Source organism: Danio aesculapii, chromosome 13 (genome assembly GCF_903798145.1).
Source record: "Danio aesculapii chromosome 13, fDanAes4.1, whole genome shotgun sequence".
Lineage (NCBI taxonomy): Eukaryota > Metazoa > Chordata > Actinopteri > Cypriniformes > Danionidae > Danio > Danio aesculapii.
In genome coordinates this window covers 5,089,879-5,117,310 of record NC_079447.1, presented here as the reverse complement: position 1 = coordinate 5,117,310, position 27,432 = coordinate 5,089,879, and the positions used below count along the sequence as shown (strand labels likewise).

The following is a 27,432-nucleotide window of genomic DNA, read 5'->3' as shown; positions in this document are numbered from 1 at the left end:
CTTGTGCGTAGCTGTGCATTTATACTTCTGCATGCTGTTTATGTTGCTCTGCAACAACACTTCCAAAACGCTGGCTAGTAGCAGGTTTTTATGTCATGAGTGTTTTGTTTTTCTGAATGCTACCTTAATGTACAAGAAGTTAAAACTTGCTTATTCAGAGGCGGGAACCGGCAGACGTGCAACAACATTGATCATAAGGTACACATAAAACAAAAGTTTCCATCTGGAGCTCTCCATGCCGCCCACATTACTAAACCGACCAATCACAGAGCTTCTGCTACGTGTCATCGCATTGTGTAAATAAATTTTTGAGAGGTGCATGGGTATGCGACTGTGAGAAGTCACATACCCATGCCACTGCATGCTCTTGATGCAGGAATATGCTGTAAATCAGCCTTAACAGAGCGGGGACTCACGTGACTCCACACACGGTAGGGAAAATAATCGAAAAAACCGACCTGGGAAAATTAGATTGATTAAAGGTTCTGAATGTTGATTTCGATTCTTTTTCAATTAATCACCCAGCCCTACATATCACAGTTCAAAAGAGGACAAATTGTTGGTGTCTTTATGGAGCGTCTGTGACCAAGACAACAAGTCTTTGTGATTATCAAGAGTCGTGGTATCCGGGCTAATGTCAGCAAACCTTCAAGAAGAAGAACCACATTCAACAGGAGTAACTGTGGACGCTAGAGGAAGCTGTCTGAAAGGCATGTCCTGGTTTTAACCCAGATTGTATCCACAAAACGTAAAACCAACTAAATGTCCAGCTCAACTCTACTGTTTCCACCAAAACTGTTCATCTGGAGCTCCACAGGGTCAATCTACATGGCTGGGCTGCTATAGCCAAACCTTTGGTCACTCGTGCCAATGTCAAACATCGGTTTCAATGCTGCCAGAAACTAAATCCTTGGGCTCTTAACAATGTGAAACATGTATCTGCCTTTTCCACATCCAGAGTTACGGTGTTGAGAAGCCTTAAAGAAGTGTACCACCCAGACTTCTGCATGCTCAGAGTGAAGCATGGAGGTGAATCAGTGAATATCATGGCATTAATACTAGGCCTAATACTTGTGCTAGATGGTTGCGTCACTGCCAAGGGCTACCCAACCATTCCGGAGGACCCTGTGCACCCAATGGTACATTGTATCCTGAAGGTGGTGCTATGTATCAGGATGATAATGCACCAATACACACAGCAAGACTGGTGACAGAGTGGTTTGATGAACATGAAAGTGAAGTTGAACATCTCCCATGGCCTGCACAGTCAACAGATCATAATATTATTGAGCCACTTTGGCCTGTTTTGGAGGAGCAAGTCAGGAAACATTTTTATTTTACAAGCATCACATAGAATAAGAATAGAGAAAAGAGAAAAAAGAGAAATGCACAATCCTGTCACATCAGCTCTTTCATGGACAGTAGATGATGATGATCACTATTTTTTCTTCTCGGTTTTACCCTGCTACAAACGCCAAAGTAACTCTTCACCACCATTCCTTTCGCTAAATCATAAACTGTACAGGCCCCTAGGGCCAAAAAAACACAACTACACATCCGACCGGTTCTTCATTCAGAGAGAACTGAGAGAAATGCAGCTAAGACCCTCATCTAAAGGAAGGAAGTCATTTCAGGCTTGGAAAATAATAATAGATTTCCAGCGAATCTTTGACTTGTTGGAATTTCAACTCGTTTATTTGAATTATTAAATCCTCTATGCAAGACTTACTTTCCAAACACTCACATTTAACGAAGCCATTCTGAGGAGTGCAAATACAGGAGGAAGGCAAGAACCTTTGTTTATATTCCTGATTAAAAGATTGATTACAAATAAAAGGCTCAATTATTAGAATTATTATCCAATAATTCAGGCAAACAGCAATGTTTACAGTTGAAGGGTTTGCTTGGTAAAATACTTTCTAGGAACAATTACAGAATTAGTTTTAAATAGTTTTAATTATGGATTTTGTTTTGTAAAAAGAAAAAAGCAATGCATTGCTTTATCAAGCATTTATAACCCATAGGAGCCTGTAAAAAAGTTGATTCAACTTAAAAATGTAAGGCACTGCTGCAAAGCTTTTTTTTGTTTTTAAGGCAAGTTGCGTTATAATTTGTCAACTTTTTTTACAGCGAGAATTGCTTTTATGATGCAAAATGTAAATAATTGAGCATGTAAAAAGTTTTAAATGCTTTTCAAGAGTTCCTACTTAGATATGCTTGGCGTTTAAAGCAGGTTTGGCATGCTGTCCCGGGAGAGAACCCTGAGCTCGGAGATATTTGAGCCCAGGGCTCCCGCCCGGTCAATAAGCATATCAGGAGATCCGAGATCAGGTAGGTCTCGACTCTCGAGAGCTCCCCCTTTAAAAAAGGGAGGAAAAGGAGGAGATGGGGTGGAAGGGGGGATTCTTCCAAATGAAGATAGAGCAGTAGGAAGAAAATGATCCATTTATAGTAAACTAGGATCACTCTGATTGGATTATTACTGATTACAGATGAGTGGCCAGTCGTGCTCAATCATATCACGTGCTCCTCTCAAAATTAGTTTATGAAACTTCACTTCAATTAACGATTTTCAGGAGTGTCATTTTGTTATGATCTTTTTTTCTTTATATAATTGTATTTTATTTAGCTTGTTTTTTGATTAGCTTTAGTAAACTACTGTTTTTTCAGGGCTGGTCTTAGTTTTTGTTAAAGCTGTTAAAGGGCTCTATCATACACCTGTGCAATACGTCGCAAGACATGTTTTGTGCAATTTGTTGCTATTTTCAAATCAGCGCAACCCTTATTTCACTTTTTGTGTCACATTGTTTAAATAGCAAATCCATTTAAGCCACTTTGTGGACTCATGGGTGTTCCGGTCTAAAAAGGAGATGTGTTAAAGTGCACTGTTGGTGTGTTGATATTTTGAGGAACTGAAATAGACCGTGCTATTGACCAACTAAAAGCTACTCTAAAGTCCAGCTCAGAGCACGTTAGTTATGCGCCTATGCAGGTCCAAATGTTTACATTGCTTATTACACACAGGATGAACAGCAACACACAAATATCTTTACAGATGAAAACAAATTAAAGGATTAAAATGTTTTAAAAAATGATTATTTTCTACATAAATATAAAAACCACTGCCTCCATACCTACACGGGGGGCTTTTATCAGTTTATTGATGACAATTTGCATTAGTATAATGTTATTATTATTAGCAGCATTATTTATTATATGCATGTTCATATTTGTTTTAATAAAATCAAGTTTAGATTTGTCCATCCGTCGGGTTTTGGAGACGTCTGCATCACCATATGGGACATAAGAACAGGACGTGTGTTAGAATATAACTCCGCTTTTTGACCACACTTCATTATTATTGTTCATTTATTCATTTGCTGGAAATTAGAACTGAATTTAGAAATAGTTTTGAAACAAATCCTTTAGCTTAACAAACTAAATTAAATATGTAGGCTAATGGATGTCTTCAGTGGAGTGTGTACAACACCGTTTCCTTATCCACCAAAGTAAAGGAGTAAAGTAGATAGTAAAAGTAAAGTAAAGAGAAAGTAAAGAGGCCGAATGGAGGAGGCTCGTTCTTTATCCTCGCACTGCAGATGCTCGGTTTAACTGTTTTCTCGCTAGTAATCGTTCAGTTTTTCCATTTAGAAAGTCTGCCAAGTCAATAGCAAATACGCCACGGTGCGACGCAACTGATTCTTAAAGGGAATGGGAGATGAGACTCTGATTGGTTTAATGGACGTTATTCTCAAAACACACCCAGAATTCATTAAGAGAATAAGCACAACCCCGTTAGACCATGCACCGGGGCGCAGAGCTTATTTTTCAGTCTCTAAAATAGCAAAAGTTGTTTTGTTTTTGCAAAAGTCTTTGTTTTTATTTAAGTGTAAAAGAGCAAAAAGTTTTAGCAAGTTTACATTTTTGCTTTAAAAAAAAATCCTGCTTGTTTATATAGTGCTCATATAGTTGATATAGAGCTTTGATGTGTGTTTTACAGTGCCCTCGAGTCGAGCACAGAGACGCCAACAACTCCAGATGCCCAGATGACATCACACACACACACACCTGCTCAAAAGCAATAAACACGTGCATTTAGGTAAGAAGTAAAAACCCCACATGCGTTGTTAGTGTGCCACTTACACGAGGACTGGTCTGCTTGCGGGAACTTGGACACTGAGTTTTGAAGGTTGGTGAGCTTCGATTTCATAATCCGCAGTCCTTCTGTGAATCGTATCTCCTGTCCTTTCAGAAATTTCTCCATCTGACGCAGTATTCCCATCACTCTCTGCTTATCCATACAACCCTAAGGCATAAAGGCGCAGGAGTTAAGCAAGCATCCCCAGCACATGGTAACAATTTGATGGCAAGCAGTTATCCTGAAATTACAGATTCGTTCATATGGAGGAGATATTTCTAATACGATCGCTCAGAGCATTCCTGTTAAACGTTAGAGGGTTGCTGCACAGTTTTTACAATCAAATTTAAAGGGCACCTATGATGAAAATCAACTTTTGGGAGCTGTTTGGACAGAACTATGTGTAGGTATAGTGTGTCTACTGTCATATTGGAGTGAAATAAACACAACAAGTCTCTTTTTTTACACTTTCTGAAGTTAAAATAGGATCTAAATCACAGTGATTTTGAGGCCTACAGCAATGTGATGTAGTGCAGTTTTCCCCGCCCACCGAATTGACCTGCAGGTGCCATGTCTCCATAATAACATATGTCTACATATATGTATAAATATGTCCACAAAACATTTTTTTTACTAGGATTAAAACATATGCTACAACTCTGCACCTCAGTAATTAATTTTGGTAAGTTTAAAACATTTTTAAAACAGAGCATGTAATTCTTAAATGTAAACTTAACCGCTATAATCACCACAGTAAACTCGCATATGTGTGTGTGTGCGACTTGTCCTTCCAGAAAGGCTTGAATAAACTCCACCACAAATACATCAAATAAAATTGCTTGATATTTTTGACTAGTGACCTTATTTCAGCTTCATCCGTGTCTGTCTCTATCACTGACTGCTGTTTATCTGAAGTAATGTATGAGAAGCAGATGTGCACTTGGACACTGTAGGTCGGGAGAAGCAGCTCAGTTGGATTTAAACCCACAGGCTAGAAAAACAGCTACATAATGCTCAGACACCAAAATAGGCAGATTCTACATTGTATAATAAATAATCTGATGGGTATTTTGAGATGAAACTTTACAGACACATTCTGGAGACCTCAAAGTCTTATAAAAGAGGTAAAATAGGTGCCCTTTAAGACTTTGAAAGACCTGTTAAAAAAAATACATTACATTAAGGTGTGCAATACTATAGAAGAAACCACTGAATTTAGAAAAAAAATGTTATTACATTACATTTGACTTTGACAAACTTTATTGATTAAATTTCGTAGCATTGTTTCTGCAGTTTCAGATATAGATCATTTAAACTATAATCATGTACACCTATTTTCTCTGAATTGCATGATACAAACTTACAATTCTGACTTCTTTTCTCCGAATTGTGAGATGTAAACTCAAAATTGTGAGATATAAAGTCATAATTGTGAGATGTAAACTCTCTGATAAAGTTCTGATAAATAAAAGTCAGAAAATTTAATAATAAACCTTTTTAAAAGAGATTCTATACAATACTGACAAAAACAAATGCATAATTTCAGTTTCATTTTGTTTTTAATCTATTCGTTATTTGAATTATTTTACTACATAATATAATATAATATAATATAATATAATATAATATAATATAATATAATATGATATAATATATATATATAATATAATATAATATGATATAATATGATATAATATAATATAATATAATATGATATAATATGATATAATATAATATAATATAATATAATATAATATGATATAATATAATATAATATAATATGATATAATATGATATAATATAATATAATATAATATAATATAATATAATATAATATGATATAATATAATATAATATAATATGATATAATATAATATAATATGATATGATATAATATAATATAATATAATATAATATAATATAATATAATATAATATAATATATATAGGTGACATGATGGCTCAGTGGTTAGCACTGTCGCCTCACAGCAAGAAGGTTGCTGATTCGAGCCCTGGCTGTGTCAGTTGGCATTTCTGTGTGTTGTTTGCATGTTCTCCCTGTGTTGGTGTCAGTAGTGTATGAGTGTGTATGTGTATAGGTGTTTCCCAGTACTGGGTTGCGGCTGGAAACGCATCCGCTAGGGCTGCATGATATTAGACAAAACTGACATTGCAATGTTTTCATTCACTGCAATATAAATGCAATTTCAGCAGATGATTTGAAGAGCTTGAGAAGAATTATATATAAAAATATCATTTGAAAATTAGTTAAATACAAAGTTAAATACAACAGAGAAAGATGCAAATACACAATGATCTATGATTTTCTGGGAAGTCAAAAAGTATTCAGAAGCAGAAATTCAATAATCATTCATTTTATTTTTAATTTTTTAAATATTTCCCAAATTATGTTTAATAGAGAAAGGAAATTTTCACAGTATGTCTGATAATATTGTTTCTTCTGGAGAAAATCTTATTTGTTTTATTTCGGCTAGAATAAAAGCAGTTTTTAATTTTTTAAAACCATTTTAAGGTCAATATTATTAGCCCCTTTAAGCTATATTTTTTCGATAGTCTACAGAACAAACCATCGTTATACAATGACTTGCCTAATTACCCTAACCTGCCTAGTTAACCTAATTAACCTAGTTAAGCCTTTAAATGTCACTTTAAGCTGTATAGAAGTGTCTTGAAAAATATCTAGTTAAATATTATTTACTGTCATCATGGCAAAGATAAAATAAATCAGTTATTAGAAATCAGTTATTAAAACTATTATGTTTAGAAATGTGCTGAAAAAATCTCTCTCTCTTTAAAAGAGAAATTGGTGAAAAAAATAAACAGGGGGGCTAATAATTCAGGGAGGGCTAATAATTTTGACTTCAACTGCAATAATAATAATAACATTTAATCTTGAAGCTTCAAATTCTTACAGTCAGGTCTTCAACACATGTAAATAATAAACTTTCACTCTAATGTTAAAATATGAAACTACTCCACTATGTTATTAACTGTAATATCTGATCAACTATAATCCCTGCGGTGCGACCAGGGGCGTCGCTAGACCCAATTCACTGGGGCACGTGCCCCAGTAAAAATCTCCAGTGCCCCAGTAAATGCATTGAGATATGATTTACTTAATATGCTAGTGTATTTATTAAGAGTGGTAATTCCGAAATAAAGACATTATTCTCTATGTGCAACTGAACCAACGCTGTTGAAAGCAATGTGTTAAATCAAAAAGCAATCTGACGCATCTCCGTGTGTGCGCAGAGAACCCGCGCGCCTCGCGCACGCGCTGCTCTCGCACGCGTTGCTCTTCTGCCGGTGCAGGTCTCGGTAGTTAACATGCGCGCCAATAAAGCAGGCTTCCTGCTTGTTACGCGCCGTCATGCGTTGTAAAACCAGCGTAACAGCCTTTTTTGTTTTGCAAATCGACAAAACTAAAGTTTAAACAATATGATGGTGATCATACTAACCATGCCTCCTGATAGATGTTTTTGTATGAAGCAAAAAGGAGGGATGACGAGTCAGGGAGGTAAAGACTTAATAAACCTAATTATCTGCCATGTGTCAAGTCTACAACAGATAATCCTATAACACATCTTTTTATTGTATTTTATTGAATTATCTATAGAATTTCATTCAAATGAAATAAAATTTTATGCAAAAGTAATTTCTTAAATGATCTTAGCATATCACTCCAGTTGTCTTAACGTTGTTTTACATTTAAGATTATTTAGAAGAATAATTGTATAATAATAAGAATACTTTTATTTATAATAAATATTTATATAAAAAATATATACATATAGTGTGTGTGTATGTATATATATATATATATATATATATATATATATATATATATATATATATATATATATATATATATATATATATATACATATATATATACATATATATATATATTTTTTTTTTTTTTAGGGGGGGGGGGGTAGCTTATGTCTAGCAACGCCCCTGGGTGCGACTATTGAGGACTCGCACATTGCGATATCATTGCTGAAACAATATATTGTGCACCCCTAGCATCCACTGTGTAAAACATATGATGGCATAATTGGCGGGTCATTCTACTGTGGCATCCTCTGAAATAGAGATTAAGCTGAAGGAAAATGAATGACTGAATGATTTGTCACCTGTGAACGTGACTTGGAACAAGTTACGTCTTATTACAAGGCCTCATGATGAACCCCTTCGCGAGGTTGAAGATGGCTTAACGATTACAGTGACAGGCTGGTGAATGTCAAAGCTACGATGGATGCACTGAGCAGAGAAAACATGTCTCTGAAGGAAAAGTTGGATGATTTCATAAATCAATCACGAAGATCCAATATGAGAGGGGTGGGAATCCCTGAAAACATGGAAGGTTCAGTCATTTTTTCAAAGAAGTATTAGATATTTTTTCAAGACACTAGTATTCAGCTTAAAGTTACATTTAAAGGCTTAACTAGATTAATTAGGGTAAAGTTATTAGGTAATTAGGCCAGTCATTGTATAACAGGTCGTTTGTTCTGTAAAGCAAGGCAAGTTCATTTTATAGCACATTTCATACACAGTGGCAATTCAGAGTGCTTTAAATAAACAGGAATAAAAGAGACAAGTATAAAAAAATAAAATAAATAATATAAAACAGATGAAAACAGCATAAAGACAGTTTTTCCATATTCCCAAAACACCGTTGTATCATATTTTCTCATTTTACTCTGGGACTTTCCCATTCTGGTGATCACCCCCCTTCTGTGGACTTTTCGGGTACCTATTAATCTATTGGAGGCCTCCAACAGATTCGGTTTTTCACCTGTAATCGAAAAGTTAAGCTTTACAGCTTTAATTAAGTGCCCCCAAATTTCAACTGCCTTCTGCAAGTAAATCGCACAGCCCCTGATTTCTACCCCCTCCCAGGAGTAAATCGCTTTAGCTAGCCAAACGTAATAAAAGGTATTGATCTCAGCCAGACGCCAGGGACTTAGACAGATTATCTGTGGCGAGTCATGTCTCGGATCTCACTTATTGTAATTACGCTGCTATCCCACAGAGCTGAAGACAATTAAAAATATATATTGCCTAAGGGGGCTAATAATATTGACCTTAAAATAGTTAAAAAGAAATTAAAAACTGCTTTTATTCTAGCTGAAATAAAACAGGCAAGACTTTCTCCAGAAGAAAAAATATTACAGGAAATACTGTGAAAATGTGTAGCTCTGTTAAACATGAATTGGAAAATATTTGACAAAAATACACAGGGGTAATAATTTTGACTTCAACTGTATATCATCCTATCCTTACCTCTTATATGTAAAAATTGAATTTACTATTTTTTCAGACGTTTTAAAGACACGCGGTAACCCAGCATTAGTTTTGCATGAAAATGAAAAATGAATGCACACATGAATGATCAAGGCCAGATGTTGTGGCTGATGTCATGCATTGTGGCATTGGGACTCCCGTGGGGCATGACATCAAAGATCCGGCCAGTGTTTAGCAGCTCCTCGGCCTGCCAGCGCACGACCAAAAGTTCCCTTAGAAACACAAATATTACTCCAGCAACTGTTTATCAGAAGTTGTGTTGTCCCAGATGCATTTGGACCACGCATTGGGTCAGCGGGCAACCTCTGCGCAACCACTTGCAAGAGTCAAATCCTCGCTTTCTTTTCTTTCTTGATGGCAGTAATACAGAAAGCTGTTAGGCAGATGTCTCTACGACTTCTGTCCAAAAGGCTGGTCTCTGTATGTTATTCGTGGCTGTTAAATACAGGAGAGTGGAAATGTATCAGCCTTAAATCTCACTGTGCATCTGCCATCGTAAATAAAGACGCTGCTAATCTGGATCCAATGCAAAAATGCTTCTGACATGGTTAAGGATGTAACTTTGAAGGTCTCGTTATATGCTGGCTCCAAAAACTTGCTTTAAACATCTTAAAGGGATAGCTCACCACACAAATTAATATTCTGCCATTCTTTATTCATCCTCCACTTGTTCCAGACCTGTTTGAGTTACTTTTGTTAATCACAAAGGAAGATATAATGAACATTACTATGAAAAGGATGAAAACTGCCATTGACTTTTATTTGAATTGAATTGACTTATTTCTTTTGATGTCAAATGGCTGCTTTTTTTGCAACAATCTTCATAATGTCTTGTGTTGTCAACAGAAGAAAGACATCCATAAATGATTATAACCACTTGAGTGTGAATAAATGATGAAGAATCTTTCATTTTGGGGCGAACTATCACTTTAATGTCATTGCATTATAATAGACAGCAAACAATGTTTAAGCTCTTATTGCAAAAAAGGTTGCATGCAAAAAGAGGGCTTTTAATGATGATACACAGTATGAAAATTCTAGTTATTTTTTAGTTGAATCAAATGAACCTTTTCAGTCATCTCAACTTACTGTACATCAGTCAAACTGGCTATAAATATTAAGTTAAACTTTGTAGAACTAAAGAAATGTAGCTGAAACCTGTTTACCTAGTTAAAATTTGTTAAAAAGTAACAAATTATTATGCAAAAATGTATAATTGTATTGTTTGCATCAGAGAGGAAGAAAATGTAAACTAATTTTGTTTTCTGCTAATAGATTGGAACAGTTGATGTCTTGTGATTGTTTGTATTTAATACTGCAACTCTGACAAATATGCATCAATAAAACACAGTTCAAGAGTTCACACTTAGCTGATGATTGGTAATAAGCTTGTTTGGCATGCTGTCCCTGGGAGAGAGCTCTGAGCTCATGAGATCCTCGAGCTCGGGGCTCCCTCCCGTTTGCAGGGCGAGAGGGGAGTTTGAGCTCAGGTAGATCTCGAGAAGCCTCCCCTCCTCCTGCTGCTTAAGGATTGCTATGAGGGTGTGTTGCTGGGGGAATTTGACTATGGTGCTGATTTGATTTAGTCAATTTACTTATGTCTCATGTTTTGGACTGTGGGAGGAAACCAGAGGACCCATGGAAAACCCACGCGAGCACAGGGAGAACATTAACTTCGCACAGAAATGCCGACTGGGTAGCTGGGTGGAGACCAGATGCATTCTTGCTGTGAGGCCGCAGTGCTAGCCACTGGGCCGCCGTGCTGCCCTATAGAGAAAGAGAGGAGGAGAGGGGGCGGCAGGGGGGATTCTTCAAGACGAAGATGACTGAAGGTAAGATGCTTTGGTTATTTATACTGAGTTAGGAATCGTCTGATTGGTGGTTCATGAATTAGCTTGACTCAGGGCCAGCAGTGTCATTCATAAGCACGTGAACCTTTCGAAATTAGTTTATAAATAAACTTCACTTAAACTAAAAGTAACAAATTAGTTGTCATGACTTTTTTATCATATCATTTTTACAATGTACAAAAGAGCAGTTCTGTAAATAACCTATTTCAATAGTGTGAGAAGCACTTTTATCATCTAAAAATAATATTTTTGCTGAAGAAAAGGTTCTCAATGTATGGATATAAATCTACGGATCCATCCATGACAAAAAAGAACCTTTATTTTTAATAGAATTTGTGGAAAAAAGAAGCAAAAGGAGTTTATTAATGATATTGTAATGATTAAAATCTGACAGTCTGTTGTTATTTTACTATGACACCTGCAAGAACTTGAGAAGAAATAGCATAAATCCACCCCAAAACAGCAGCTGATTAAAACACATTGCAAAAAAGACTTTCATAATATGAGTAGCTGTTAAATTTAATAAATTAATGCAAAATATCATACAATATTTTACAGTTAATTTAAGTATTGTAGGGCAAGTTTGTCAACCCCTATATACATACTAATATAATAATAAAATCATAAAAATGCGTGCTTACTCACCTGCGCTGCATCATTACAGTCGTACAATGACAAGACGTTTAGCAGAAGAATAAATGTGTATGATAAATTCATCCTCCTGAATCTGAGTCCGTGTAAAATCGCAGAAATGTTGTTTTTAATCCTCAATCGTGTTATATTGCTCCAGAATGTACAGTTTAAGAGTCGATGAAGCGCGCCTGAGAGGAAATATTAGATAAACTCTTGCAGAAGTCCGTGAAGATGCTCCTGTTCTCCTCCTCATGAAGACACCGAGCTTCTGTGCAGTCGTGATATCCGATTCGCGATTTGTTCATTTAAAATGATTCTTTCAGATGATTCATTTGAACAGAATCGCTAAGCGTGGATTCCTCTATGATCGCATCTTTGACGGTACACAGCATCACAATTCGCGCTGCCTATTTGATTTTTAGTTGATTCAAATGAACTCTTTTAGTCATCTGATCTTACTGTACATCAGTCAAATTGACTATAAACAGTAAATAAACTTTGTAGAACTAAAAAAATGTGGTTGAAACCTGTTTAACTGATGAAAATTAGTTAAAACACAAAAGATATTCGTGATGTCCGATTTTGAGAACTGTTCGTTTGAAACGATTCTTTTAGATGATTCATTTGATCGCTATGCATAAATACCTCTGTGAGTTCATCTATTCATCATGATGTCTCTGTGTTATCCATAAAAATGCAGGTCTAAAATGTTGAATATTGACATAAAATATAAGACCACACATTTACGTTCTATTGATGCAATTCGTCTCCTAAAACAAAATTGTAAAAATTGAAGTTATTGAAGGCAAAAAGGGTATAAAAGGGCAGCAGGTGCGATTTATGTTTTGGTCTTGCTGCCACCAGGTGTTCAGTGTTGGTCTTGCACATTAAATATGGAATATTGTATGGCATATCTAATAATAGGCGACACGGTAGCCCAGTGTGGTTAGCACTGTCGCCTCACGGCAAGAAGTTGTCTGGTCGAGTCCCGCCTCGGTCAGTTGGCATTTCTGTGTGGAGTTTTCATGTTCTCCCTTTGTTGGTGTGGGTTTCCTCCGGGTGCTCCAGTTTCCCCCACAGACCAAACACAAAGCCTACGTGTGTGAATGAGTGTGTATAGATATTTCCCAGTACTGGGTTGCAGCTAGAAGGGCATCGCTGCGTAAAACATATGCTGAATAAGTTGGTGGTTCATTTCGCTGTGGCGACCACTGATGAATAAAGGGACTAAGCTGAAGGCAAATGAATGAATGGATATCTAATAATAAATATGTTGCTGCCTGAAAACTTTAAGATGAAACAAATTAATTTTAAAAGTTATTTCGACTTCAATAAAACAGACTTAAAACATCAAGCTAACATTTGTGTAGCATAAAAACGAAGTTGAAACCTGATTAAAATGAAGTAACAAAAATCGATCATATATATATATTTATTTATAGTGCGTAATATAACACATAACATAACATAACATAGCATAGCATAGCATAGCATAGCATAGCATAGCATAGCATAGCATAACATAAAAACTAAAACTTTTGTCCCACTTTGTATTAAGTGGTCTTAATAGTACAATGTAAAATGTACTTCCTTAACCTCTTAAAGCCCAATGTGTTTTTTACATGCATTTGTTATTTCTCTTTGCTATTTGGGCTTATTATAACCTAATTAGAATAAAATCCTATGTATCATCTTTTGATATTATGTACTTTTAAAGAAAAATGTCCATATATGTGGACTTCATGGTCCGAATTTCCATAAAACACTTTTTTTTTTGACATTTTTTAAATGCATATTTAACCTAGACTTTTTTTTTTAACTTGCTTGGACTATCAGAGAGTAAAAACAATTTTTCCCCCATTTTGGGACAGGTAAAAATAGCGTTTGGGACATTTTAGATGCTGCAAAACAGTTGCAGGATGACACTGTATGTCTGTAACAAAATATAAAACATTCAAAGTGTTTTAAATAGCCACTTAAGAGCTACAATGTGCTGTCCACGTATGTGGCCACTCAAGCCCTAGGAGGTTATAAAGTACAACACTTTGTGTTCACATTGTATTGCACAACACTTCTGGTGTTACTGAGGTGGGTAAATTTAGGCACATGGTAGTATGTGTAGGTTTAAGTGAGGTGTAAGGGATGGCTCAGTAGTGTAATTAAATAAATAAATGTAATTAAAGAAATTAATTACAAATGTAATAACACGTCATGTTTTAAATAAATGTGCAATGTAAAAACATGTACAGTTAAAGTCAGAATTATTAGCCCTCCTAAATTATTAGCCCCCCACCCCAGCATGTATTTTTCCTTCATTTCTGTTTAACTGAGTAATGATTATTTGAACACATTATTAATCATAATAGTTTTAATAACTCATTTCTAATAACTGATTTCTTTCTTTGCCATGATGACAGTAAATAATATTTGACTAGATATTTTTCAGGATACTAGTATTCAGCTTAAAGTGACATTTAAAGGCTTAAAAAGGTTAATTAGGCAGGTTAGGGTAATTAGGCAAGTCATTGTATAACAGTGTTTTTTGTAGACAATTGAAAAAAAATATATTGCTTAAGGGGGCTAATAATATTGACCTTAAAATGGTTTTTAAAAATATCAAAACTGCTTTTATTCTAGCCAAAATTAAACAAATAAGACTTTCTTCAGAAGAAAAAATATTATAGGAAATACTGTGAAAATTCCTAAATCTGTTGAACATCATTTTGGAAATATTTTAAAAAGAAATTCACAATATGACCTGACAGATTTAGAATGGAGCCCAATATGTTCTAAGCCCAGAACTTGTCAATTAATACTAGATTTAAAATGATCCAATATAACTGGGCAATGCGCGCCTCTATCACACCTGAAAAACTAAACAAAATTAACCCAAACATCCCAGATATATGTTTCAAATGCCAAAAACATAAAGGAACATTCTTTCATTGTATCTGGAAATGTGAGGTGATTAAGATTTTTTTGGCAAAACCTAATAACATTAATCTCCTCAATTATTTTAAATCCAATTCCAGTTACACCTGAAATATGTGCGTTGGGTTTATTCACAGTAAGTTTGTCATTACCAGGTTATAAAACTAAAACGATTGATATGTGTCTTGTTATTGCAAGGCGTTTGATAGCACTCTATTGGAAGAACATAGAAAGTCCATTGATTGATCACTGGCTGAAAGATTTGACACATTGCATTGCACTGGAAAGAATCACCTACAGTCTAAAGGGCAAATTAAAGGAGTATCATAAAATTTGGGATCTGTTTATACAATTTTTGGATCATAACTATACAATGGCACAAGCAAATACCTCTCACGCTATTAGTTAATTGATTGATGTATGTATATGTGTATTTTTTAATGTGGAATACAGTATATGTTTTTCTTTGCCTTAGCCCATGTATAACAATACATCTGCCTGTTAAACTGAATCTGGATGCTTTGGGGGAGGGAGGGGGGAAGAGTTAAAATGTAAAAAAAAGTATATTTCATGCTAAATTTCAAGTGTTTTTTTACATACACATATACAAACAGGCTCATTCTGAGAACGTAGTCCCGTGGACGTTTCTGAAGACGCGAAATACGTCCCGGGAGGTACGTATTTTTGCAGTTTTTGTTTTCGCGAATTCGCGAGAGGCCGCTGTGCGCGCTTTTTCCCGCGCCGTTCTCGCGTAAACCCGCTAGAGGCCGCCGTCGAACGACCTTCCGCCTGTCTGCCTGGATGACAGAACGATTGACCGTGCGACCGGCCAATCGGCTGACCCACCCTCCTTCGTCCCTAACCCAACCAACGACGATTCACAAAAGTCGTCCAGAAAAAGAAAAGCCCTCGTCTAATTTTTACCACGTTTTCTGATATCGACCACATTCTCACCCTGTGATGAACTTGTCCGCTTCATTTTTTGGATTTTGTTTTTGTTTTCTTACCTGATTTCTGGAACCGCTCTTCCCCGGACTCGAACCCGGTCGTCGTGGTCAGCCCCTCCCGAAGAGCACAAAGAGCTAACCGGACAAACTGGTTGCAGCGGGAAAGCCCTCCACACGGAGGTTAGCGGCCGGCTGGCAAGCGCCGAAAGAAACGGCGTCACACCGCCCCGCAGCGTTCGCTTAAAAAAATGAAATGCAGCCGTACGTATTTCGCAGTCTCTAGAAACGTCCACGGGACTACGTTTTCAGAATGAGCCTGGGTTGAACATTTTACATTAAATTATAAAATAAATACAATAAATAAAATATTAAAAGGAAAGGTTAGAATAAACTGTTGAAAGTGGGATCTCTAAATCGCAGGGGCGTAGCGGACATTTTAAAAGTGGGGGGGACGGCTATATGAGATCATATGTTCATATAATTATTAATCAATGTTTTCGAAATGGTTGGTCTCTAAAAGTGAGGGGGACGGATCCTCCCCCGCCCCCCCCCCCCCCCCCCCCCCCCCCCCCCCGGTTGCTACGCCCCTGCTAAATCATCCTCTGTATACCCAGACAGTTATACAGTATAAATATAGTTAAGTTTATCAAAGCATCTTTACAGTTGAGAGTGATGTTTTCTTCTCAAAATCAGGATAGATGTTCCGACGCCCAACATGACCCCGAAAGCCGTTGTATAAGCCCAGTATGGATGTGACGTCGATGATGTAAACTCTGGTCCTTTGAAAAGAGCAGACAGTTGTGTGACTCTCATTGTATAAAATATAATGAGAGTATATTTAATATTGTTACTCTCATTATATAACCTTATGAACACAATTTCATAAACAAACTCACTCCACGCTGTGATTTTGGGATCAGACATGCTGCTGTGTCTGACTTCACATGTGTACTCGTGTCCAGTCTGTGGGGTGATCTTCATATACTTGAAGACTCTGAAGGTCCAGTCTTCCCCATACATAAGGTCAGATGTCTCTAGTCTTGCAGTGGATTTTTGGCCATTTAGGAAAAATCTTATATCAATGTCACCAGGGTAAAACCCGGTAGCATAGCAGTAAAGGACATTTGCTTTTCCTTCTTCTTCAGGAAACTCAGCATACATATTGACTGAAGGGCGGACTGGGGAGAAGAGTGTCATTTGGTAAATGGTAGATCTTACCTCAAAAACATAGTCAAATTACTTGTAAGTGCATGTAAGATTACCAAAAAGTGTCTTTGAGGATTTTGTTTCTTTTCGAAGTTTCTCCAGGTATTCGGTTTGTCGATAAAATCCCTTATTCACCTCTCCAAGGCAGAAAATGCTCTCTCGCTTCTCCAGAACTGAAAACCCAGCACTTGCAGTGGGATTTAAGGCAAATGTGTTGTTCGCTTTGTCAAAGTGTGCAAATGCGGCGTCGTTCACCAAAACAACCACTGTCTGATCTATGGACCCGTTTCTCATCACCCTTGTGTAGGCCAGAATATTTACTGTATGGTAATCTTAAAAAAAACAAACAAAGAAAGAAAAGAAAATATCAGTAATGTTATCATGAAATAACACTTCAAGGTGCACATGAGTCCTTAAAAATCAACATACCGTATGGTTGCATAAATATGACGTTTTAACCCTTGTGTGCTGTTAGGGATGTTTTCATCTACTCCGGGGTGATTTTGAGTCTTAATTTGGCCACAGCTTTCTCTGTGTTTCAGCAAATGGACAGATTTTTGCTGAAGAAATCTTAGTTTGACACATATTTTGGGAGAATGCTTTGAAGATTTTCAAAAACTTAACAATACGCTCTGGGCAAATTGACTACCCTTATTGATTGCAAAGCCAAGACCAGCTTATAATCATGCATTCTTGGTTTTCCCTCTTGGGAAGGATTAAAATATAATTTTTTACTGTTGTGTGTGTGTGTGTGTGTGTGTGTGTGTGTGTCTCTGTGTGTTGTTGTAACTTGTTTCACTTTTAGCTTTTAAATAAAGCAGACGCGGAAGGTGCCTGAACAAAATGCTGGCTTTTCTCTTGATTGTTTCTTTTCATGAAGTCATCCTTGGCGCAGGTAGGACTGTCCTTAAAAGATTACAATTTAATAATACGATATATGCTACTTTTTATTCACACAGTTTACACGCTCTTGTTGCGTTTGTTTATATGTTTAGATAAGGCCGTGCATTATAATAGGCTATAGTATATAGGTATTGTTTAGGAAAAAAATAAAACGTCAATTCATATTGTTTACTTCGTGGTGCTGCAAAATATTTTTTTTCGCTAATACATTTTCTCAGTTTAGCCTACATAAGCGCACTATTACACGCCATTTACTATTACACAACTTTCATTATTGACTTTCATCATTTATTTTCAGGAAATGGAATGATTTTTGCTGACAAATCTTACTTTGACACATATTTAGGGAGAATGCTTTGAAGATGTTCACAATACACAAGATTTAACAATACACTCTAGGTAAATTGACTACCCGTATTGATTGCAAAGCCATGACCCCATATAATCATGCATTCTTGGTTTTCCCTGTTGGGAAGGATTAAAATATCAATTTTTACTGTTTTTTGTGTGTGTGTGTGTGTGTGTGTGTGTGTGTGTGTGTGTGTGTGTGTGTGTGTGTGTGTTTTTGGGACATATCAGGACACAAATCTGTATAATGACATATGTATGACACAGGTATTACAAAAAGGAGGTAAAATATGAGGACATTGGTGACGTCCTCTTTCTCAAAAAGCTTATAAATCCCACAAGATGAGTTTAATCAGAGAGTAAAGCTGTACACAGTCTTCTGTGATGGTTGGGTTTAGGGGCAGGGTGGGGTGAGGGCAATACAATATACGGTTTGGACAGTATAAAATAAATGGAAACCTATGTAATGTACCCACTTTAAAAAAAAAATGTGTGTGTGTGTGTGTGAGTGTCTAAGAGAGACCTTTGAACACTTACCTTGATACGCCTGACGAAATCAAAATAAGCCCCTCAGTCTCAGAACATAAGTGTATTTCTGCGCACACACACACTCTCAGAACTCTGCGCAGGCTGTCACAGGGGTGCTACCTTTTGAAAAGGTACAAATTTGTACCTAAAAGGTCCATATTAATACCTCAAGGGTGCATATTAGTATCTAAAAATACAAAAGTGTTCCTTATAAAAATTTAAGGTACTAATATATACTTTTGAAGTACCAATATGATCCCTTCAAGTACAAATGTATACCTTTTCAAAAGGTACCACCCCAGTGACAGCTTTTGTACCTTTATTTCTGAGATTGCACAATCTGCTGTTTTACTGTCCAGAACTCGATATAAAAGCCAGAAACATTTTTGCACAGGCCTATCTAAAGGGTTAAATCTGCCAACTGATGATCAACTATAAAAAAATCCACATTTTACTTCTTCCCAACAGGGAAAACCAACAATAAACACTCTTAGAAATAAAGGTATAAACCCTCACTGGGACGATACCTTTTTAGAAGGTACATCTTTGTTCTTAACAGGTCTTTAAAGGTACATATCAATATCTAAAAAGTACAAATCTTTGCCTCAAATTACCTCAGAGGTACAAAAGTGAATCATAAAATTAAAAAAAGTGTACCCTAAAGGTACTAATGTCCACCTGTGGTACAAAAGTGTACTTTTTGAAAAGCTACCACCGCAGTGACAGCTTTTGTACCTTTATTTCTGAGAGTGAAGAATGCATGATTATGCTGTCATGGCTTTGCAATCAAAAGATGTAGTTATAATGGAAGTCAATGGGGTAAAACCAGCCACCAGCATAACGAAAGAGACATCCAGTGCGTAAAAAATATTCTGGAATAAGGGATAAGAACTATACACAAGGGTTAATTTTGTTTAAATGTGTTAAAAATGCAAAACAAAGATGAAAGCTAGTCTGAGAACTTTGCACATGACATGTTTCCATCATATTTTAAAAACATTTCTCATCATCTTCGACATACTTTAAGTAATTAGTTGTTAACAATAGTTTATTAAGAAAATATGAAGCTGAATGTCAAATATCATTTCATCTTAGAACGTTTCGTGTATTCCTCATTCATTTCTGTATCCTACTGTTGTTTAGACTCGACTATTTGTTTTCTGTTGCAGAATAGTAAAAGACTAGACGTTCTGAATTGTTTACCTGTCCATGTTATGATTATGTGTGGATACAGCAGAAGAGTTAACAGAGATGCTCGGACAGTAAACACTTCCATGTCTGTCGTTTAAAGACTCGTCTTATGAAGAATAATTCTTTTCCGTTGTGCTGGTAAAAGGTGGTCACTTGTTTCCACCCCGACTGTACGCTTTCACTTTTGTTTTAACTGCTGGGGTATCGTTTTACAGAACCAGCAGGGTTTTTGTTGTTGTTGTAACTTGTTTCACTTTTAGCTGTTAAATAAAGCAGACGCGGAAGGTGCCTGAACAAAATGCTGGCTTTTCTCTTGATTGTTTCTTTTCATGAAGTCATCCTTGGCGCAGGTAGGACTGTCCTTAAAAGATTACAATTTAATAATTCGATATATGCTACTTTTTTTTACACAGTTTACGCGCTCTTGTTGCGTTTGTTTATATGTTTAGATAATGCCGTGCATTATGATAGGCTATAGTATATTGATATTGTTTAGGAAAAAATAAAACGTCAATTCATATTGGTTACTTCGTGGTGCCGCAAAATATTTTTTTTCGGTAATACATTTTCTCAGTTTAGCCTACATAAGCGCACTATTACAAGCCATTACGGGGATGCAGACAGAAAGATAAATAACAGCATCATGAGAGTTTATTTACCGATATATTTTTTATTTTATGTTGGACCTGTAGTCATTACTTAAAAAGTGTTACATCTTTTATTAATATTTGTTTTATATTTCTACATTTTTAATCAAACGTTTGAAGTTCTAAATAAAATGAATATGATAACAAACAAACGAGTAGGCTACCTTTCTGAGTATATAGCCTGCTATAAAATGTAAAAAAAGAAACTGTCCTTTTATATATGGCCTACACACACACACACACACACACACATACACACACACACACACACACATATATATATATATATATATATGTGTGTGTGTGTGTGTGTGTGTGTGTGTGTATAGCAGCAGTCATATGTTTTAAACCAGTAGTCCAATAAATGTAATTCATGTGTGTATAAGGACAGAAAGATTAAATATTAGAATGTGTACATCATGAACAGTGTTGCATTATTAATGTGAATATAGAAATTAACATTTGTTTTGACATATGTGTATGTTATATATATTTATGTGATACACACATATATAAAACAAATTAATTAATTAATTAATTAATTCATTCATTCATTTTCTTTATTACTCAGTGGTCGCCAAAGTGGAATGAACCACCAACTTATCTAGTATATGTTATTAAGCAGCGGATGCTGCAACCCAGTACTGGGAAACACCCAGACACACTTGCATACACTATGGCCAATTTAGCTTACCCAATTCCCCTATAGCGCATGTGTTTGGACTGTGGGAGGAAACCGGGGCACCTGGAGGAAACCCACGCCAACTGACCCAGCAGGGGCTCGAACCAGAGACCTTCTTGCTGTGAGGCAATAGCCTCATATATACACACACATATATATATATATATATATATATATATATATATATATATATATATATATATATATATATATATATATATATATATATATTATATCTAAATATAAATAGACATTTTCTCAAACATATGCATGCATGTATATATATATATATACATAATAAACACACAGCACACACACATATATATTATATCAAAAAAACTATTTTAGATGCGATTAATCACTATAAATTTTTACCAAGCTCTACTTTTTACCCATCATGAATGGTACTGTTTACTTGGAATTACCTGGAACAAAATTTTGAAGTTCTGTGTATACTTTTTAAAATACATATATTTAAAATAATGTTAATGCTATGCTAATTGTTTTCCTTCAGACGAACATGCATTCCAGCAGATCATTGAGTGTGCATTCAACAGCCAAGGGCAAGTAGACCGCTCATGGAGATATGGGTATGATGGCAAAGATGTCATGCATGTGGATTTGGCGAGTGAAACTGTGGTCGGGACCAGTGAAATTGGCAAACGTTTAGCAGAAGAACGAAAAAGCACAGAATACATTAGGAGGAAAGAAGAAAAACTGAAGATTGTGTGCTCTGCTGTGAAAACTGTCTTCCAGAAGTCTAACAATTCACTGTCCATGGCAGGTAACTTCCATTGTTAGATTTAAACTGAAAAGGCAATACATATTTTTTAACAGAACAGATTTTAATGGTGCTACAGTAATGACCAGTGTTGGGGTAATGCGAGTTACATATTAATATTTCTTTTCTAAATAAATAATTAGAGTATGTATTACTTTAAAGAATGGGGCAATAATATTTGTTACTTTTTTAAAAATGTAATGCGGGTTACTTTTAAGATTAGTTAAGTAGCTTTGAAAAAATTCATTGCTGAATTAAAATTGGTGTAGTCACACTTGAATCACGCAGGGAGCTAATTCTCTCAATGACCAGACCCTTACATAGCTCAAATGGAAGTATTCTCACTATTATATATTAACATATTGAAGAAAAGGAAAAAGGGGATTTTGGGGTCTCAGTGGACAGTGATTTTACTTTAAAAGTACAAAAGTAGCAAACACATTGCTTTAAACTATCTATATATACAGTACAACATGTATAGCCAACACGACGTTTTCAGAAAATAACATTATTATTTTTAAACAAAAAATAAATCAAGCTTATACAGTGCGCTCTTAATTGCAGAGCTCCTCCTAAAAAAAGGAAATAAATCCCCTGCCCTTTCTAAAAGAGATCAAGCCTTAGCCAGGTGAGAAAAAGTAATGTAAGAGGCTAAATTATCATAGGCTTTTGTTTATTTGACAAAACATGTATTTTTGACTCAAGAAGGTCCATACTGCCTCCAAAGGCAGATACTGATTAGATCAGGGCCTGGTGTGTGGACTTTGGGGGTTTTACGATGTGGTCACATGTTGATTGGTCAGTTTGAATGTCTCAATATTTGGGCTTTAGTCACATGGTCAAGAAAGATACAAAATAGGTGGTAAAACGCTGCTCTGTCTCTTTTTCCTGGCCTGTCTTTTCCTGCTCTGCTCCTCTCCTCCTCTGGAGTCTATCTTCTCTGACTCTACTGCAATCAGGCTAACTTCTGGGCCTGCTCTCTTAGTCTCTCTCTCCCTCCCCCTGTGTCTCTCCTTCTACCTCTGGTAACTTTAATTTTACATTTAAGCTGGGTACAATTTATATCATATGTTTTATCAATCCATATTTTATCATTTTATACAGTTATTTTGTAACTAATTCAGTTGTAACCATTGATAATTATTGTCATTAAATCATTTCATTTTCAAGTATTTGTGAATTACTTTTGATTTAACATCAACACTTAATTGCTCCATATTGCAATACAATACAATGACATAATATCAACGCTCTCCCACAATTTTAGCTATAAATGCTGCCCTTATTTCCGTTTTTGGTATAAGATTGCAGAAGAATGGTTTGACTAGAATGTACAGTTTTTTACCATCAATACTGATCATTTTTTAGTCATTCAGCTCAACTACAGTTTGAACCGCTGTGGTTAAAACCCATTCTTACAGTAACGCAAAAGTAATATAATGCCTTACTTACTATAATAAGTATGAGTAACACAACTCCTTTTTTGTGGAGTAACTCAGTACTGTAATGGATTACTTTCAAAAGTAATTTTCCCCAACACTGGTAATGACTTATTAAAACTTTTGGTTAACATATTGCCTGATACCTTCGTTAATATAAATAATCGCACTCTTTTCCTAAGTGTTTATCCTCCCAAAATGTCATTCTAGACAGAAATGAACTTTTACTTGGTTTTCCCTCCTTTTTTTGTAGCAAAACCAGCAGTGCTTTTATTTTATAATGGAGATCAGGGTCGGGAATATCTCAAGTGTGTTGTGCGTGGCTTCTATCCAAATGTCATCCGAGTAGGCTGGACCCAAAACGGAAAGCCAATCTATTTCGGTGTGTCGACTACTGGAATACTTCCTCACACTGACGGCACGTTTCAGATGACCTCCTATCTCAGCCTCAGTAATGTGACAGCCCATGGTGTTACCTGTGTGATTGAACACTTGAGCATTGATGGGAAACTGAGGAAAAGCTATGGTAAGCTGCACCCACAGGGACATCAATAATTCAAATGAGCATAATGAAAAATGGCAAAACTCAAACTTTTTCACTATTTCTTTGTTTCAGGAGATTATCCAGGGTTTCTGTCACAAATCACAGGGGCAGTGGTTGCTTTTATTCTTGGATTTGCATTACCAATGTGCCCAACTGCGGTAATATTTGTTTGGAAAAGGCACCAAACAACAAAATCACATGATGATGAGACAAATGGTGCAAGTGACGCATCAGAAGCATCTTTATCCTTAAATGTAATGAATATTTCTCAGGAAACATAAACAATTCTTCTTTTTCTTCCTTTTATGGGCACAGACAGACTTCATTTTCATAGACATGTATTAAAGGGCACATAGTTTACCTCTTTTTTCTGATTTAATATTAATATTATGGTTGTTCTGAGTGTGCCAGTTTAGGTTTAGTTTAAAACACAATTCAGATTTTTTTATTATAATGTGTTTAAAAGTGTCATGTTGGGGGCGTGTCCACAGCTCGCTGATTTAGGGGTGTGTTGCTTCACATGTAGACTAGTTTCGGCTTCCCGCCCAACGTAACAAGGGGGCGGGGCCATGAGCTCACCCGCTCTGTGTTTGCAACACAGACAGGCAGACTGAGCGAAAGAAAATCATATGTGTCTTTGTACAGTTTTACAGCCAACTGTGTGCTAGTTTCAAGTGCCGAGCTTGTACACAGAAACTAATAACCACGCACACTGAATTAACTTTGACTGAGACAGCGGATGCGCCGCTCGAAGCCGCGACACGGCACACCAGACACTCTCTGTAGCGCACCAGAAACATGAAGTGTCCCGAATCGTCGCGCCACGCACTTTTGAATTCTAAACATAGGTTTCTGCAGCGGTCCGCGGCGCCCAGCCGTCGACTTGAGTGTACCCTGATAGAAACCTATGTTTAGAATTCTAAAACGCATGCTAGTTAAGATCACAGGGAGCTTCTGGGATCGCGAGAAATGCAAACGGCTGAAGTATAAGGTACACTCAATGAGAAGTACACATGTTTGCAAACCTACCTAAAGTACCTACGTAAAGTTGCGGTCGCTCTGAAAACCGCTCCAATTGGTCCACCGTTTTTTATGTTGCTAAATTGAAAAAAAGCACTGGATGTGCTTATATCACCCCAATATGACAGTCTATACACCATACATGCACATATGTCTGTCTAAACAGCTTGAAGAGTAGATTTTTTACCATAGTTGCCCTTTAATATACACGTGATTTGATTCTCAGTGAACAATAAGATTATTTTGTGATGCCTCAGCTTGTTGATCAGTGCTTTGGGAGTTTAAATGTTGTGGAGCTTTATTGTGCATTCTTTCGTTCGTTCCCTCAGTTTTCATTCATTCATTCATTCGGCTTAGTCTCTGATTTATCAGAGGTCGCCACAGCGGAATGAACTGCCAACTATTCCAGCATGTTTTACGCGCTGGATGCCCTTCCAGCTGCAACCCAGTACTGGGAAACACCCATACACTCTCCCATTCACACACACTCATACACTACGGCCAGTTTAGTTCATCCAATTCACCTATAGCCAGGGCCGGCCCTGTACAGCAGAATAATTTTGGGACCCTATACCTTGCTCTGAATAGTGGAGTATTGCCATTGCAAACCAGCCCACAATGATTTTATTGCTTACTAAATACAATCAATGAAAAGTAAAGTCTGATTTCTTCTACTTAATAACTGTCTGAATGGTTTGAACATTGTAAAACAGCACTGTTTCAGTCAACTATCAGCTTTAAAAAATGAATCAGAATCAGAATCAGTTTTATTGCCAAGTGTGCTTCACACACACAAGGAATTTGTTTTGGCTACAGAAACTTCCAGTGTACATAAAGTGACAAGTGACAACACAAAATAAATATGAAAAAAATAAAAATGATAACATTAAACAGATGCGGTTAGTCAAGAAACCTGGATGTTGAGTTGTATGTACAGATTGTTATAAATATACAGGTTATAAGGTGCTGTGTAAAAGTGCGAATGAGAAAGTATTGCACATATTTATTGCACAGTAGGGGAATATTTAACTGTTCATAAGGTAGACAGCCTGAGAAAATAAACTTTTCCTGTGTCTGGCTGTTTTTGTGCTTGGTGCTCTGAAGCGCCGACCAGACGGTAACAGTTTGAACAGGTAGTGTGCTGGGTGTGAGGCGTCCAGAAAGATTTTGCGACCCCTTTTACTCACTCTGGAGAATTAAACTATCTTTAATGAAGGGACCAGTGATTCCTACTTTGCGTCCTTCTGGTGTGTTTAAAACATATTTTATTAATTTAGCAAACAGATTGAACATTCTATAGCTAAAGATTCAAGGTTGAGTTTTTTTTTAAATTAATTCCAAAAGCTAAAACCCTGCAATGAAACGACACTGAACAATATTTAGCCAAAAGTGTAAATCCATTACTTAGTAATAAAATATACATTCTGAGCTCATTAAAAAAATTAACATTAATTGAAAAATTGATCCATAAATAATAAAATTAATAAGCAAATCATATAAAGTAGATATGAAAAATATTAATATAAATAACATATAAGAAAAAAGGCAAGCAACAAATACTGGGTTAATGTTAATACCCAAACGCAATATTATTCCCTTTAGTCACCTTCCCTGTTCCTTACATTTGAGATGCAGGGTCCAGAGCTTATATTATATGATCAATTCAATTAGGACATAACTTTTATAAACATGCCTCAGGAAAAATTTACCAGTGTGCAAAATACGTCAGTAAAAGACACTTTAGTACTACTGCATTTCAGTAAATTGCGTTTAAAAAAAAAAAACAGGTCTGTAAAACCAGAAAAAATCAAAATATTTTAAATAAGTAGACTATGTTTATTAAGCTGTAATTGCCTATTTTTGATCAAATGTTTCCCATTTTAGCGGCGACGCAGTGGTGCAGTAGTGCTGTCGCCTCACAGCAAGAAGGTCGCTGGTTCGAGCCTCGGCTCAGTTGGCGTTTCTGTGTGGAGTTTCCATGTTCTCCCTGCTTTCGCGTGGGTTTCGCTCAACCTTGGGTTTCCTCCGGGTGCTCCGGTTTCCCCCACAGTCCAAAGACATGCGGTACAGGTGAATTGGGAATACTAAATTGTAGTGTATGTGTGAATGTGTGTGTGGATGTTTCCCAGGGATGGGTTGCGGCTGGAAGGGCATCCGCTGCGTAAAAACGTGCTGGATAAGTTGGTGGTTCATTCCCTGGATTAATAAAGGAAGCCGAAAAGAAAATGAGTGAATGTTTCCCATTTTTCAACTATTTCAATTTTAATAAAACTGTGATTTTTTTTGTTCTTTTTAGTGAAATTTTATAAATGTTTAA

General features: G+C 36.2%; 3 protein-coding genes across 3 annotated transcripts in view; 1 reads left to right on the top strand and 2 right to left on the bottom strand.

The window, feature by feature from the left end:
• LOC130239598 (fibulin-7) overlaps window positions 1-12,201 on the bottom strand; it is a 48,458-nt gene extending 36,257 nt beyond the window's left edge. The window contains exons 1-2 of the mRNA XM_056470866.1: window positions 11,961-12,201; window positions 4,144-4,306 (exon numbers count right to left, since the gene is read on the bottom strand). Of these exons, the coding sequence (XP_056326841.1) occupies window positions 4,144-4,306; window positions 11,961-12,032 (235 nt within the window). The 5' untranslated portion in view covers window positions 12,033-12,201. The remainder of the gene's footprint in view (window positions 1-4,143; window positions 4,307-11,960) is intronic.
• A 4,282-nt stretch (window positions 12,202-16,483) lies between these two features.
• zmp:0000001138 (uncharacterized protein LOC100002901 homolog) lies at window positions 16,484-20,206 on the bottom strand. Its single transcript, XM_056471231.1, has 4 exons — window positions 20,015-20,206; window positions 17,089-17,364; window positions 16,723-17,004; window positions 16,484-16,605 (listed from the first exon to the last, which is right to left on the bottom strand). The coding sequence occupies exons 1-4, from the start codon at window positions 20,085-20,087 to the stop codon at window positions 16,484-16,486; spliced, it is 753 nt and encodes a 250-aa protein (XP_056327206.1). The 5' UTR covers window positions 20,088-20,206.
• Window positions 20,070-24,408, top strand: zmp:0000001006 (uncharacterized protein LOC100002840 homolog). Its single transcript, XM_056471230.1, has 4 exons — window positions 20,070-20,352; window positions 21,846-22,115; window positions 23,805-24,077; window positions 24,168-24,408. Exons 1-4 carry the CDS (start codon window positions 20,301-20,303, stop codon window positions 24,374-24,376), a joined length of 804 nt encoding a protein of 267 aa, XP_056327205.1. The 5' UTR covers window positions 20,070-20,300; the 3' UTR covers window positions 24,377-24,408.
• The last annotated feature ends 3,024 nt before the right edge of the window (window positions 24,409-27,432 follow it).

Bases quoted from the DNA above. Each gene is read 5' to 3' on its own strand.
- zmp:0000001138 (XM_056471231.1), bottom strand. From the start codon at position 20,087: ATGGAAGTGTTTACTGTCCGAGCATCTCTGTTAACTCTTCTGCTGTAT. The intron at 17,005-17,088 runs GTAATCTTACAT...TCTTCTCCCCAG, and splicing joins ATCCTCAAAGACACTTTTTG to TCCGCCCTTCAGTCAATATG. The intron at 16,606-16,722 runs GTGAGTTTGTTT...CTCTTTTCAAAG, and splicing joins TCCCAAAATCACAGCGTGGA to GACCAGAGTTTACATCATCG.
- zmp:0000001006 (XM_056471230.1), top strand. From the start codon at position 20,301: ATGCTGGCTTTTCTCTTGATTGTTTCTTTTCATGAAGTCATCCTTGGC. The intron at 20,353-21,845 runs GTAGGACTGTCC...GTTTTCCTTCAG, and splicing joins TGAAGTCATCCTTGGCGCAG to ACGAACATGCATTCCAGCAG. The intron at 24,078-24,167 runs GTAAGCTGCACC...TCTTTGTTTCAG, and splicing joins GAAACTGAGGAAAAGCTATG to GAGATTATCCAGGGTTTCTG.